The following is a 15,550-nucleotide window of genomic DNA, read 5'->3' on the forward strand; positions in this document are numbered from 1 at the left end:
ACAATAATTTTCAAAAATAAAATTGTCTTAATCATATAACAACCTAAGCAAATTATTAAGTGGGATTAAACCCCACATTCCTCACTTATGATAGGCTTAATAAAAAACATAACGCAAAACTCCTGACACAATTTACATAATTCCACGATTTACATAGTAACGTGATTAAGAGAGCACGTAATATACACTATAATTGGACGTTACACATTTTATATAATTTGAAACATTCATAAACTAGCTAGCTATATACTTCGTATATATATAGAATTGTATCACATAATTAATCATATAAATTAATTAGAATGGCCCTCTTCCCATAAACAAACAGCTGAAAAATTACAAATTGTATAAAATAAAAATTAGTTGTACAAATATCAACCGTTGAATAGGCCTCGAGATTTGTGAAATAGTTTAGAGGACCATGCCAATAGCAGTGGGATCATTTAATTTGTTAAGATTTTACTACAAGTTAGTGCAATTTGGTGCAACTTACAATAATAATTGCTATATTTATGTGTATCTCCCATGTTGGAGGAATCTAATTATATATCTGTAGCCAATTGGCATTGTGCATGGCGAAGACGTACTTTGACCTTAAGAATCCATTCTTTGACGTTGATTGTCAACAACATGATATGTTACACTCTTAACGTTTACCTATTTTGATTTTACACATTATCACAAACATTCTACAAACATAATTATCACCATTCAATGATTTGATCTATACAATATAACATTGTACTAGTGTATCGTTATTGCGAATACAATAATTTCTCGAGTTAATTGATTAAATACTTTCTTATAAGTTTAAGTAAGCCAGATTTACAAGTTAATCGTGTTGAATCGAGTACTAGCATGGTCTTATGGCCATGTTATTAGAGGAATCTAATTGTAGCTAGTCAATTGGCATTGTGCATGGTGATGATTGGATATGTTCAAGCATGTTTATTAAAAACGTTGTTCATTTACTAAATAAACGAATATAAACAAGCTTATTCAATTACAATAATTCCTCCTTTTCTTGTAAAGCAGCACTCCAACTTTAATATATTTGTTTATATTAACAAAACTTAGTCATGTGCCATTTTATTAGATTTATCTAGCTCTATACTTTTTGATATCAAAATTTTGTATTAATTTTACATATTAGTAATAAAAGATATTAACAAATAAAATGACGTATCAGCAAGTATGTAATGAGAAAGAGAAAGTACTTACAACCATCTATTCATACATTAAAACAAACTTTGTTATGATAATTACCTAGAATCAATGAAAAAAGTTGTCACAAACTCGCAATTTCTTCGTATAACATGACATTTCAAATTACCATAAATTAGTTGACATCTAAAAACAATGAATTATATTGCTCATATACAAAGTCGAAAATATATATATATATATATATATATATTTGTACTTTAATTAAAAAATAGGGACAATGCCTTGTCAAAACAAACCAAATTATATGGGAAAGAACAAAAAAGGCGGGGGTGAGTCAGAAAAATCTCCCCTGGAAAAATAAAACAACCAATTACGAGCTTGTTTGGCATCATTTTTGGTTTTCAGTTTTCTGTTTTTTTTCAAAACTAAAAACCAAAAATAGGAAACAAGAAAAAAGAGTTTCCACTTTTTTGTTGCCAGTTTTCAAAAATATTATGATTTTAATAAGTTTATATAATTTTTGATTCATTATGTGGCATATATCATATACTTTCATATAACAAAAAACAGAAAACCACAGCAATGCCAAACGAACCCGTATACTAAAAATCATTTTTAAAAAATTCCAATCAAAATAAAATTGGAGTCGGAAAAAGTGGACTCTCCTTCGTCTGTAAGTCAGAAAAAGTTCACTACACAACTGTGTGCCCAATTGCCTTTTTTCTCTTCTTCTTCTTCTTTTTTTTTTTTTTTTAATTTTTATTAATCAATTAATTAATCAATTGATCAATCAATACAATACTACTGTAATAATTTTACAGAAAGCATTTATTTTTCCTTTATTTTACTTTAATTTTATTTTTAAGCAAAATGCATAATAAACCCTCTATAAATAGGATGAGATAGAACATCACACAACAATTACAAAGCTTCATACAAACCATTGCTTGTTGAAAACCAGCACACCCACCAAACCAAACCCACTCAATTAAGCAATAATTCCCCACATTTTTTTGTCTTCCTTTTCTCTTTCTTCCCCTAAAATTACAACCCATTTCATCAAAAATATTGAATCCTCTGTTTTTTTGTTAAAAATTTCATCTTTCTATGATTATTTTGCTCACATTTCAAGAAAAAGATTGAATCTTTTTTGGTAAAATAAAGGAAAAAAAATGGAGCAAAAGAGTTTTTTGTTATCAGCATTAAGTGTTGGTGTTGGTGTTGGAGTTGGGCTTGGATTGGCATCTGGCCAAACTGTTGGCAAATGGATTGGTTCTAATGAATCTTTGGATAGCATCTCTGCTGATCAAATTGAAAATGAGTTAATCAGGCTTCTCGTTGATGGCAAGGATATTAAAGTTTCATTTGATGAATTTCCCTATTATTTAAGGTAATTATATTATTTAATTTAATATTTTCCCCCCTTTTTTCCAAAATAAAAAAGACATGATTTTTGTTATTTTCCCCTGTTTTTTTTTTTTTTTTTTTTTTTTTTGATAGATATTGTTTTTTGGATAGAGTTGTGGATAAATAAAGGTTGTACCTTTATGATTATTGTTGGGTTTTTATGGGTTTGATTATTTATGGGGTTGTATGAATCTGTATCTTTTTGAATCATACATGATATAAATCTTGATGCTGAACTGGGTTTTAAGCAATTTTTAGAACATGTTAGATTTTGTGAATATATGCTTTTAAAGATACTATTTTATATGAGTTTCTGTGAAAATCTTTTTTTTTTTTTTTTGGGGAATAATATCATGATCCCAGGAATAGTTTCTGTGTCATTTAGCTAAATATTATTGGAAAAGATGCAACTAAATTTGAGTATTAGTATATTCTTTCCTAACTTCTGAGGGTTTTAATTTACTGTATGGTTTTCTGGGTAAATCTGTAATTCAATTATTGTGGCAGTCATTTTGCAATTTGATGCTGAAGTTAAAGTTAATGATGATTGATAGTATTTCATAGTGCCAGATTTGATGAATTGGTAAAGTTACAACTTTAATTTTGGATACAAGTTAGGTATGATCTTTGGTGAAATTTAAAGTTTTATTTATTTATTTATTTTTTAACCTCAACTCAGTAAATTACTTTACTGATTTTGTTTGATTCTTAAGTAATGATGTGATAAGATAATCTCATACGAACTGTCTTAATCTCGAGTTTCAATTAATGATTTGTAAGAATCATAGACTAAAATCTAAATCCATATGAAAAGAATAAAGATGATTTATGATACTGATAAAGGATGTGGCTTTTTGCTATTAAGATCTTGTTAATTTAGTGATTTTGACAACCTTTGGTTTATGATGTTGATGACAGTGAACAAACCCGAACATTATTGACAAGCGCGGCATATGTACATCTGAAGCATGCCGAAGTTTCCAAGTTCACTCGAAATCTTTCACCTGGAAGCAGAGCAATTCTGCTATCAGGGCCAGCTGGTATGTGATCTTTCTATTTCTCAAAGTTATTTTTGTTATGTTGTTACCTTGTGATAAATGTTTGATTCTCAATTTACTTCTATTGCAGAACTCTACCAGCAATTGCTCGCTAAAGCGTTGGCAAACTACTTTGATGCTAAGTTGTTGTTGTTGGATGTTGCTGACTTCTCCATGAAGGTGATTATCCCTTTGATTGAATAGACCCGTTAATAATTTGTTGAATTTGCACTAATGTTCATTTGATATTGGTTCTTGCAGATGCAGAACAAGTATGGCTGTAACAAAAAGGAACATGTAAGCTCTCCCTTCACAATTACAAATTCTAGTCCTTTAGATTCTGAATATCGTGTCAGCTAATCTAAACTCGCGATATGCTTTGCTTAAAAGAGTTAGAAAGATGCCACGCTTCTCTCATTTAGCATTATTGAGGCAGAATTGATCTTTCAGATCTTTTGTTTGACTTGTTTTTTTTGTTGATTCACTAGATATTTATGCAAGAGAAATAGTTTACTGTATAATAGAAGAAAGTTTTCATGATTATCTTTGCTCACCTTGTCGTTTCTTCCTTTGCTTTAGCGAATTTCAAGGTCCATATCAGAAGCAACATTGGGGCGTATGTCCAGCATGCTAGGGTCTTTCTCTATCCTTCCTCCAAGGGATGTGCCCAAAGGTATAAATCTTCTGTTACCCTTTCTTAAATTAAATATATCATTTGTGAGTTTGAAGGATTGTAGCTAACTTGTAATTTTGCATTTGTCAATCAATATGAAGTATATGCTTTGGCATACCAGCATTTTTTGCTACCTTCTTGGCTTTCTTTTCAGTAGTTCTCATGATTGTTTCTTTCAGGCACATTGCGTAGGCAAGCTAGCACAACAGACGTCATCAAATCCGGGTATGATACCTTTGATGTTGTTGTTGGATTATTAAAGAGACAGTGTACAGCTATTTTATTTTAGTATGTTAGTTCTGAGCTTATACTTTTGTGTAGGTCTGGAGATGGTGCTAGTTTCCCTCCCAAGCATCGCAGAAATGCCTCAGCATCAACTGATATGAGTAGCCTTGCTTCTCAATCCTCTTCAGCAAACTCAGGTCTTGTCTTTATACCAATCATCTACTAGCTAGCAAATTCTAAACAAAACAAGAAAAAACTAGAAACATTTTTTGGCTAGATAACTATGATTTGGCTTGATCCTATTTTGTTCAGTTTGCACATAATAGTGTATTTCAGAGAATATAATATGAATTGATTGAATTAGTATTCTTAATCTGATTGGTGGTTCTTTTGATTAATTTTGGCTTCAGTAAAGCGCCCAACAGCTTGGTCATTTGATGAGAAGCTGTTTCTGCAAGCACTTTACAAGGTGAGAATTAGAATTTCAGTACTTTCTCATCAGTCCTTATTAAGATAATACTCTTTTCGAACTCTATAACCGCTATAGAGTTTGAACTATGGACAATTAAACTTAGGAATGTCACATTTGATTTGATCTGCAGGTGTTGGTCTCCACATCGGAAAAGAGTCCCATCATATTGTATGTCAGGGACATTGAAAGACTGCTGCTTCAATCAGACAGGCTATACAATTTGTTTGACAAATTGTTGAGCAAGTTGAGTGGTTCAGTCTTGGTGCTTGGTTCTCGTATGTTAGATGCTAACACTGAGTACGAGCAAGCGGATGATAGGCTTACCTTATTGTTCCCTTACAATATTGACATAAGGCCTCCAGTGGATGAGACAAATTTGGTTAACTGGAACTCCCAGTTAGAAGAGGACATGAAGACGATCCAGTTTCAGGATAACAGGAACCACATTGCTGAGGTTCTTGCAGCTAATGATCTTGTTTGTGATGATCTAGGCTCTATCTGTCATGCAGACACTTTGACCCTTAGCGATCATATCGATGAAATTGTAATGTCTGCAATATCCTTCCATTTGATGAATAACAAGGAGCCAGAGTACCGAAATGGGAAGCTGGTCATATCTTCTGGCAGCTTGTCCCATGGGTTGAGTTTATTCCAGGAAGGCAAAAAAATGGGCAGAGCCAAGATGGAAACAAATGGTGAAACCGGAAAGGTTTGTCCTCTAAAATTGATACTGTAATAAATACAGGTTTTCGGACGGACTAGGATAACTGAAGTGTACTTCACTTGCTTATGTTCATTTTTTTGGATGAAATTTTCAGGCAGTGGATGATAGTGCTGCAGCGAAGCCAGAGGGGAAGAATGAAACCTCTACTGGTGAAAACAAAGGTGAATCAGTCACTCTGACAAAGAATGCTGAGAATCCGCCCCCTGTGAAGGTAAATTGTTTCTGGTGCTTTTACAAAATTGATGACAGTAGAACCATCATCAGCTTAATTTGCCAATGTCTTTACTGAAAATGAGATCATATTGAACAGGAAGTGGCTCCGGACAATGAATTTGAGAAGCGAATAAGGCCAGAGGTCATTCCTGCAAATGAGATAGGAGTTTCTTTCAATGACATCGGATCCCTGGATGAGATTAAAGAGTCCCTTCAGGAGCTAGTGATGCTTCCCCTGAGAAGGCCAGACCTATTCAAAGGCGGCCTTTTGAAGCCTTGCAGAGGTGTGCTGCTCTTTGGTCCTCCCGGTACTGGTAAAACTATGTTGGCAAAGGCCATTGCCAATGAAGCCGGTGCTAGCTTCATCAATGTGTCAATGTCCACCATCACATCAAAATGGTTTGGTGAAGATGAAAAGAATGTCCGAGCATTGTTCACACTTGCAGCCAAAGTTTCTCCCACCATTATCTTTGTAGACGAGGTTGACAGTATGCTTGGGCAAAGAACTAGAGTTGGGGAGCATGAGGCTATGAGGAAAATCAAGAACGAGTTTATGTCACATTGGGATGGACTTATGACCAAACCCGGGGAGCAGATTCTTGTTCTTGCTGCTACCAACAGGCCATTTGACCTTGATGAAGCCATTATTAGGCGATTTGAACGCAGGTTTGTTCACTGTTATTAATCATGCACTTGCTCTTTATTTGAAGCATTCTTTGATATTGTCATTTGTAGTTGCAGATTTCCATTAACTAAACTCTGAAATCTTTTTCATCACAGGATAATGGTGGGTTTGCCAAGCATTGAGAACAGAGAGAAGATCTTAACAACTCTTCTGTCTAAGGAGAAAGCCGAAAATTTGGACTTCCATGAGCTTGCTACCATGACTGAAGGATACACTGGAAGTGATCTTAAGGTATTTAATCTTCTCAATAACTTAAATACATTGTATTATGCTATACTAACGCTTATAATTTACCTTCTGTTACGTCTTTCCAACAGAACCTTTGTATCACTGCTGCATATCGTCCTGTTCGTGAGCTGATCCAGAGGGAGAGGCAAAAGGATTTGGTCAGTAATATCTTCTGATGCTTCCCTATTTTTTTCCTGGAGTAAATTAGGGAGAAAAACTTCTTGAAATGCTTGTATCGCCTTTTAGCCTAATTTATACCACTGATCTTACAGGCAAAGAAAAAGAAAGCCCAAGAAAATAATGATGATTCTACTGATGCTTCATCTGAGAAAAAAGAAGATGAAAAGGAAGCTGAGACCCCTGAACCAATTATTTTGAGGCCTATAAATATGGAGGATTTGAGGCAAGCAAAGAATCAGGTAATGAATTGTCAAATTCAAGAGTATTGACACTCATAGATATGATATTTAATTATTTACTCTTAGCATATGAAATTCAAAATTATTTCAGACTTTTAATCTACTGTAATGTTTTTGCTCTGCAGGTTTCTGCTAGTTTTGCTTCAGAGGGTGCAGTAATGAATGAACTGAAGCAGTGGAACGAGCTGTATGGAGAAGGCGGTTCAAGAAAGAAGGAGCAGCTTACTTACTTCTTATAGAAAGGCTGTCCATCACAAAATCAGTAACATAATTTCAGGCTTTTCTATGAAGCTCTAAGTGAAGTCCAAGGACATTTTATAGCAAAGGAATTTACTTGATAGCTCCATTGCCGGAGTCCTCTTTGGCAATGACATTACAGGACAGAAGGAGGCATTCCATGTAATCTGTATTTCTTGTTGGCAGCGAGTTTGAAAAGCGAGTTTTAGAGATAGGTGCAATGTGAGCTTACATATCTACTTACCATATTCAATATTATGAGTTTGCTCATGTTGTAAGCCTAAGCAATGTAGTATGTAATTAGATTTCTAGATAATGAACAAACTATTATATTTTTTCTGTCACTATGGGTGTAATTTATGTACCAGTTACTGTGGCAGTAGCCATTTGTACTATATGTCCTATTTAACTTACAATTAGTAGTTGTTCTGTCTCTACTACTTGAATTTGAGGCGTGATAGGCCGCTACCAAGTATGGTCCATACCAACTTACCAAGGGACGAAAACAGTATAAAAATCAATACTAACAGTATAAAATTAATAATCACAATATAATAAAAAAAAAAGTACGCTCTTTTCTCTTTCCCTCTTTCTTCATCAAAAATCTCGCTAGAATAATAACAGTATAGAATATAAAATAACAGTATAAAATTAACAATAACAGTATATTTATCAATAATAACAGTATAAACAAAAACAAAAAAAGAACTTGGTATAGACATACCAGGTATGGGCAATGGGCGGATGGGCCTATACTTACTCCTTGAATTTAGAGACTAAATGCCTAATGCTTAATTGTAGAAATATGTCTTGCCAAAACTATATAGTTTGATCATGGACATCTATTTTGGGAAATATGAAATTGAAATTTGAAAGAGTATTTGAATGAAATTCAGGGAAGAGTTTGATTAAAATTCGTGAATTGGGCACCTCTGGTGTTTGATAGTAGCAAGGGTTGGTGATGGGGTGCAACTGTGTTTTGATTGTACAATGTTGTCAAAAATACACTAAGACTGAAAGGTTTGTGCATTAGGTTGGGCTGTCTTACTAAAATTGTGCTTAACTCGTCACATGAGTTATGACTCTCATAATCTCACCTAGGACTTTTCCTATTGAAAAAGTTGGTGCTGTATTTTTTCAAAACTGAGGAAATGATACACAAAATTTCAACGCCCTCATCAGACACAATCAAAAGTACAATTATTTGCCCGTTTTTGCGAATGAACACAAACGTTATGCTTATTTGTACAAATGATTGACGTAATTTTTCTACCGCACGGATATTTCCATAATGGTGGTGTTTTTCCAAAATTAAACTTTGCTGCAAATGAGCTAATTGGTTTCGTTCATCATACTCGTATTTGCTAATTTATGCAAAGCTAGAAAATTAAGCAAATTGAGCCTTTTTTTTTGGAAAAATTAAAAAAAAATAATCCCACCTTTCTTCTCATTTTAATCCCAACTATAATTTAACCTAGAATAATCCCAACTATTGGTTGATCTTTCTCAAAATAGTCTTACTCATTTTTTAACCTGTTGTTTAGATAAAAAGAGTGATGTGTGAAGTTGATGTTGGTTAGTGCTATTTAAATAATAAAAGATAAAAATAAAACACCCCCCTCTTTTTTCTTCTCTAATCAGAGCTCACTGCCCATCATTGACCACCCTCTCAACAACTTCATTCGGACATTCCCCGCCATCGAAACTACTTTCCAACCAAACCCAGCCACAGAAACCACCATTATTCTAGCCAAATCCAGCCACCCGCAACCACCGAAACCACCATTCGAGCCAAACCCAGCCACTGAAACCACCATTCTGGCCAATCCAGCCTCCAAAACCACCATTACACTATGCCCAGCCACAGAGAATTTTATACCGAAACCCACCATTACATTATGCCCAACCACAGGTAATAGTTGGGATTATTTTAAGTTAAATTGTAGTTAACATTAAAATGAGAAGGAAGGCAATAGTTGAGATTATTTTTGTTAATTTTTGCGTTTTTTTACTATTCAAAAATTTTAATACAAATTCACTCATTTATTTTTAAAAATTTTTTATACTCTGTATAAAATATGATGGTTGTAAAAAATTATAAAAAAAAAAAAAAAAAAAAAAAAAAAAAAAAACTACTCTAGATATTTCCGATTCACATATCTTTATATATGGCTGACCATCATAGGCATTATGAGTTCTTTGTTAGCGTATTGAAGTTATTGTGTTACAGGTAGTGCTGTCAAAAACTGACTTGACCCGAACCCGATTATTAACCGACCTATCTGAACCCGAAAAAATGGTGACCCAAACCCGACCTGAAACCAACCCTATACCCGAGTTGACCCGAGTATGTGAGACCCGAATCCGAACATGAACCGACCTAGAGATGACCCAACCCGAATGTAACCCGTAAATTATTGATCTGAACCAAACTCGACTTGAACCGAAATTACCCTAACCCATCAAAGCCCGAATTTAACCCGACTTGTTACTAACCAGGCCTGAATTCAACCCGACCCATTCCTAACCCGACCCGAAATCAACCCGACTTGTTATTGACCCGACCCAAATTCAACCCGACTTGTTATTAACCCGACCCGAATTTTACCCGACCTATTACTAACCCGACCCAAAAATTCAACCCGATTTGTTATTAACCCGACTTGAAATCAACACGACTTGTTATTGACCCGTCCTAAATTCAACCCAAATTGTTCCTGACCCGATTTCAAATCACCTTAAATGCAATTTAGACCACCTTATTATTGTTGATCAAAACATTTTGTCTAGGGAGACCAAGTCGGTCCAGGCCAACAAAAGAAAGGAGCATCATCCCCAAATTTAAGAGTTAAATATAGTATATATTTGTTGTATGGTCAAAGGAGATATTTATCTGATCATCCTAAATTATAGACTATAGTTCCCTAGTATGTTGCCATATATATTATATATAGGAAATAATTAGCTTGATAAAAATGATAATTATATATTTATAGTTAGTTGAACCCGAATATGACCCGATTTGGAAATGACCCGACCTGATTGTAACTCGCAAATTATTGACTTGAACATAACCCGACTTGAACTCGAGAATGACTCGACTTGGAGATGACCCAACCTGATTATAACCCGCAAATTATTGACTTGAACCGAACCTGACTTGAACCCAAGAATGACCCGACTTAAAAATGACCCGACCTGATTATAACCCATAAATTATTGGCTTGAATCGAACCCGACTCAAACCCGAGAATGACCCGACCTGATTCTAACCCGCAAATTACTGACTTGAACCGAACCGACTCGAACCTGAGAATTATCCTAACCCATTTTAACCCGAATTAAACCTGACCTATTGTTCACCCAACCCAAATGTGACCCGACCTGTTATTAACCAGACCTAAACCCGACCCAAACCCGATAAGATGTATGATCCGACGTGACCCGACTCAAGCATGACCCAACCCGAACCCGACCCACATAGGTTACGACATTAAGCCGAATTGACCCAACCCGAATTGACCTGACCCACTCTTACCCAACCCAAACCCGACCCGTTTACTTGAATTGACAGCACTAGTTACAGGGGTTAATGAATCACTATTGTAAAATTATCTTGTTCTTTTACTTGATATGGTCAACCGCAAAAAAGACCGACTATTATCAGTTTGTTGGCACTTTTTTTTTTTTTTTTTTTTCTTCTCCTTCCTTTGGGTGGAAAGTGGCAAGGGAGAACCAAACACCCACCTCAACCAACACCGCCAAAAACATTGGAAATTCCCCTCCATTACTCTCCAATCTCTCTCTCCTCCCACAAATTCGTTTCAATGGAAAATCTATTAATTTCAAAGACTAACATGAACCCTAATCTCTGCTTTCTTTGAAAGTTTTGATTTTGATCTTTACCCATCAAATTACATACACCAAAAATGTCGGGAGCATTACAAAGATACCAAAATTTGGAATTGCGAAAATCACTTGCTCTTTCATACCGCTACCCAATGGCTTGCACAGAACTTGGTGTTATTCTTCGATTAGCTTACTCCAAATCCCCTAAACCCCTTCAATCTCTTCTTCTTGAAGATACAATCGCCGCTTTTCGCCTCCTTCCTCAGTAATTTCCTTCTCCTTTTTTTAAATTTAATTTCTATTATGTTGATTTTATTGTTATTGTCATTGATTTTGATTTATAATCTAAATTTTGAATTTTGATTGATTTCCTGCTTTCTGTATATAAACTGCGTTGTTAGTGAATTGAATTGGGTTTATTTGACTTAATCCTGTAATCTATGGTTTTGTATGTGATTGATTGGCTGCTCTTTTTATGCACTGGGTTTGATTAATTTTGTTGTACTACGTGATTTGCTTGATGTTGTGGGTTTTATTCATTATTGCATTTTCCTTAACCTAATTAGTCTTTTTTTTATGGAATTATAAAGTGATTTTTTTTTTTTTTTAGTGTATTGATTGTTCATTGAATAGAAGGTGAGATTACACACCGAACATTATGGTTTCTTGATGATATGAATTTGTATTAAGCCTGGCATTGTTTTGTGCATCCTGATGAGCTGAAGTCCTTCAATAACTTTAAGTTGTGTACTAGAATGCAGACACAAAGTGCTGTTTCAGCAGCTAACCTTCTCAACCAGAGTGCGGAGGCTGCTTTGCCAAAGCAGAAACGAAGTCTTGCAGCTGCGGAATTTAAGCAAGCAAAGGTTGCTTACAAGAGACGTGCCAAAACTCAACTGGAAGAAAAAGGTAGCATTTGCTGAGATCAAATGTCTAAATTAAACATCAAAGCATTTAGAATTCTGCTATGAAAGGATCTAGGATTCCTGTCAGTTGGTCAATGTATCCTTAAATTGCAGTTAAGTTTCAGTGAGCACATAACTTAGCCTGCAGTGGCAAGATTGATGATTGATGACAATGCTTGAGCTTTCTCATCCTTTATCAAGAAGAGGAAAAAATTAGGCAATTGCTGTGATGCATCCAAATGCTATCTCAATAATTGTAAATTTGTTTTGCTGATAGTATGCTAACACAACCACCAAGTTATAGGAAATTAGGAAGGAATCAAGCTGTTAGAAATTCAGTTCATATCCTAGGCACTCTTTTCTAATATCATGGGAGTATTGTGATCCTAGCACTCAAGGACACAAGATTTGTATTGTGACCTATTTCTTAGTGTAACGGTTTGTTTGGATAGCAAAGTGGAAGAGAAAGGGAAGGAAGAGGGAGAAGGTAAGGTTTCATTTTTCCTCCAAATCATTCTAACATCGGAAGGATTTGTTTTTTTAAAGAGGGAGGGAAAATGAATCCTTCCATTTCCCTTCTCTTCCCTCATATCAAAAGGTATCCAAAGAATTCTTTTCTCTTCTCTTCCTTTCCCTCCAATTCTCTCAATCCAAACAATGTGTAAGTCATATAAACTACGAGTATGAAGCAAGGAAACAAGATGTCCCTTTATATCTTTGGTCTCTTGTCATTGTTTATGTATTTTATTTTGAATAGTTACATTGATGGCAAAAATGACCTTCTTTCAGATCCTGTCCAATTGCCTCAAGATGTTCTTGTACATCTCTTCAATTTCCTGGACCTGCCATCTTTAGTATCTGCTGGTATGGTGTGCCGGTAATATGCCTTGCCATGCTCTGCATTTTTAATTGCTTTGCAGTTTCCATTGAGTTTTGGAAAGTCAATGATGGAATATTTATTTGTGTTTGAGTTATATCATATATTCATATTGTTTGCTTCATGTATCTTCAGTCTTCAAAATGTTGTACAACTCTTGAATACTATAATAGCACTTGCTCATTGTTGTTTCTGAAGGTCATGGAATGCAGCAGCAACTGACAACTATCTTTGGCAGTTCCATTATAACTGCCATTTTGGTGACTCCCAGAGTATTTTGAAAGTCGAGGAGATTCAAGGTGGTGTTACTGCTGAAGACCGGCAACATACAGCTTCAAATGGTGTTTTTAAAGATGCAAACTATGACTGGAAAGATGCTTTTAGAAGAGCATACTTGGGTGCGTATATAATACTTTGTATTTGTGAATTAATATGCTTTCGTATTTAATTCTCCCCCCTCTAAAAATTCGTCTTATTTTTGGACTTTATTGGGAGACAATCACCGTTCTTCCAAACAGGACAAACTTTTAGAGACGAAGGGAGATAATATTGCTTAGAAATATCCTGTTGGCATTGTTGTAATTTAGCTTTGACATTTCCTTTCTAGTATTTCTTACGTCCCATAGAAATTGCCCACCTTCTTAATGAGATGTCCTCTGAATTTTAGTAGTCCAAAGGTTCCTACATATATTTTTCCTCTAAAAGACATTTGCTTGAAGTCAAGTTTCATTGTCCATTCAAAAAGCATACTATTTTTAAAACTAAGATGATGACACTTTTGACGCAACACAGAGAAATCAAAGAGAGGGGTAGTCTGGTCGCAGACCGCAATTTTTTGTACTGTCAATTTGGTATGCCTTTTCAATAGACTTGTCAAGCCAGTTTGCTCCTACATTGCCATCAACATGCAATGTGGAGGTGATAGTAGACACCTTTTCCAAGTCGTCTATCTGCCTTTCATTGATGTGTTTTTTATCTACTGCCAGGCCTTCCATCATGGAGATACAAGTATAACAGAGGATACTGTTGTCACTGCAGTTCAATTGTTTGGCTTAGCAACTTGAAATGCCCAAAGAAACACTTCAGTCAACAGCAGCTGAGGCCCATGTCTCCTAGCCAGGTCACTTTCTCACCCTTTCTAAAAGATCTAGTTATCGACTTAGTAGTTGTCTTATATACTTAGTTGCACCGTTGCATTTAGGTCAGCTGTATATATACCGTATCTCCTGCCATCTCAATATAAAACTCCATAGCCTTTGCTGCCCTCCAATGGCTGCTAATTGCCTCAATTTGACACAAGTACATGGTCTTGACTTTTTTTTTTTTTTTTTTTTTTTTGTCCCCTCACTGCAGATTGTTAGATACATTTTTGATGATATGAAGATTTGGTTGTTGATACACGATAGTGATAGCGAATCAGATGAAGATGAAGATCCTGGTAACAAGTTCTGGGTATATATCAGACATTAGTTCATCGAGGATGCTTGATTAAAAGAGCCGAGGATGCTGAAAAATTATGACAATCTCTCTGAGACCAGCTTCTTTGTTATGTCTCCAATATATGCTGTATAGAAATAGGTAGGGTATATTGGTTGCATAACAAATGAATCTGAAATAAATACGAGAACTATTCTGATTTTTTACGAATTCCCTGTTGGAGAGTGGTTTCTAGTTTTCTACACTGGAATATATTTTTGCACCCCTGTTTGTTAGTGGGAAAAATTTTGCTCAGAAGAAGGCTTCACTGTGCTGAACCCTGGGCTGGACGTCTAAAGTCCTCAAATCAAGTGTCTTAAAAGTTCGCTCTCTTGAGCAGGAAAGTAAGAAAACTACCTTCAAGGCCGAACTAATGTGGCCATGCAACTCCAGAAGAAGTGTCTTCCTCAAATGAAATTTAAAGCTCCGTAAGGGGTATGTTAAGAGCAGTGACACTATCAATCTGTTCCACGCCTCTACTAGTATTACTTACTAGACTAGTAAGTCAATCCATGCTTTATTTACATGACTAACTTCCCACTCCAGTTCCTTGATCGCCTTGCTGCAATGTGCACCCACCCTGCTCAATGACATGCTTCAAGTTATGAATGCAAACCTTGTCTGCACACCTTCCTAATACTCTGAGGAAGGACTAGCAGATACCAAAGTGCACTGTGAGAATTACCAAATTTTCTGAAAGGGAAAACCAGATTAAATCATAGAACTATAGTAGAAGTAGATATCTAATGTAACAAGATGCAAATACCGTGCTATAGAAAGAGAGTAAAACTGTTTTATTGGCCATAGGAAGATAGAACTTCCATGGAAAGTCTTACTTAGAGAAGGCTGAGTAAGCAACTTCCCTCACTGTTTGGGACGTATAACGTTTTATGCTAATGTGACCCAAACAATTTGTCAAATTTGTGGAAGTCAATCAAACACCATATCTTGTAATG

The 15,550-nt window shown here is 35.3% G+C and overlaps 2 protein-coding genes across 2 annotated transcripts; both read left to right on the plus strand.

Moving 5' to 3' along the window:
• Positions 1-1,900: 1,900 nt before the first annotated feature.
• On the plus strand, positions 1,901-7,879 carry LOC145562733 (uncharacterized). Its single transcript, XM_081623107.1, has 15 exons — positions 1,901-2,557; positions 3,493-3,614; positions 3,703-3,791; positions 3,873-3,908; positions 4,191-4,284; positions 4,464-4,509; positions 4,606-4,706; positions 4,920-4,978; positions 5,112-5,690; positions 5,800-5,916; positions 6,016-6,584; positions 6,699-6,834; positions 6,921-6,989; positions 7,104-7,250; positions 7,376-7,879. The coding sequence occupies exons 1-15, from the start codon at positions 2,340-2,342 to the stop codon at positions 7,487-7,489; spliced, it is 2,496 nt and encodes an 831-aa protein (XP_081479233.1). The 5' UTR covers positions 1,901-2,339; the 3' UTR covers positions 7,490-7,879.
• Positions 7,880-11,207: 3,328 nt separating this feature from the next.
• On the plus strand, positions 11,208-15,073 carry LOC145562734 (F-box protein At5g52880-like). The gene is made up of 6 exons (XM_081623108.1): positions 11,208-11,601; positions 12,091-12,245; positions 13,031-13,118; positions 13,317-13,516; positions 14,105-14,238; positions 14,472-15,073. The coding sequence occupies exons 1-6, from the start codon at positions 11,417-11,419 to the stop codon at positions 14,586-14,588; spliced, it is 879 nt and encodes a 292-aa protein (XP_081479234.1). The 5' UTR covers positions 11,208-11,416; the 3' UTR covers positions 14,589-15,073.
• The last annotated feature ends 477 nt before the right edge of the window (positions 15,074-15,550 follow it).

The sequence above is a fragment of the Chenopodium album genome, chromosome 10 (genome assembly GCF_948465745.1).
Source record: "Chenopodium album chromosome 10, dcCheAlbu1.1, whole genome shotgun sequence".
Lineage (NCBI taxonomy): Eukaryota > Viridiplantae > Streptophyta > Magnoliopsida > Caryophyllales > Amaranthaceae > Chenopodium > Chenopodium album.

Coding starts and splice junctions, on each gene's coding strand:
- LOC145562734 (XM_081623108.1), top strand. CDS start 11,417: ATGTCGGGAGCATTACAAAGATACCAAAATTTGGAATTGCGAAAATCA. Junction 11,602..12,090: donor GCTTTTCGCCTCCTTCCTCA/GTAATTTCCTTC, acceptor GTTGTGTACTAG/AATGCAGACACAAAGTGCTG. Junction 12,246..13,030: donor AACTCAACTGGAAGAAAAAG/GTAGCATTTGCT, acceptor ACCTTCTTTCAG/ATCCTGTCCAATTGCCTCAA.
- LOC145562733 (XM_081623107.1), top strand. CDS start 2,340: ATGGAGCAAAAGAGTTTTTTGTTATCAGCATTAAGTGTTGGTGTTGGT. Junction 3,615..3,702: donor TCTGCTATCAGGGCCAGCTG/GTATGTGATCTT, acceptor CTTCTATTGCAG/AACTCTACCAGCAATTGCTC. Junction 6,585..6,698: donor ATTAGGCGATTTGAACGCAG/GTTTGTTCACTG, acceptor TTTTCATCACAG/GATAATGGTGGGTTTGCCAA.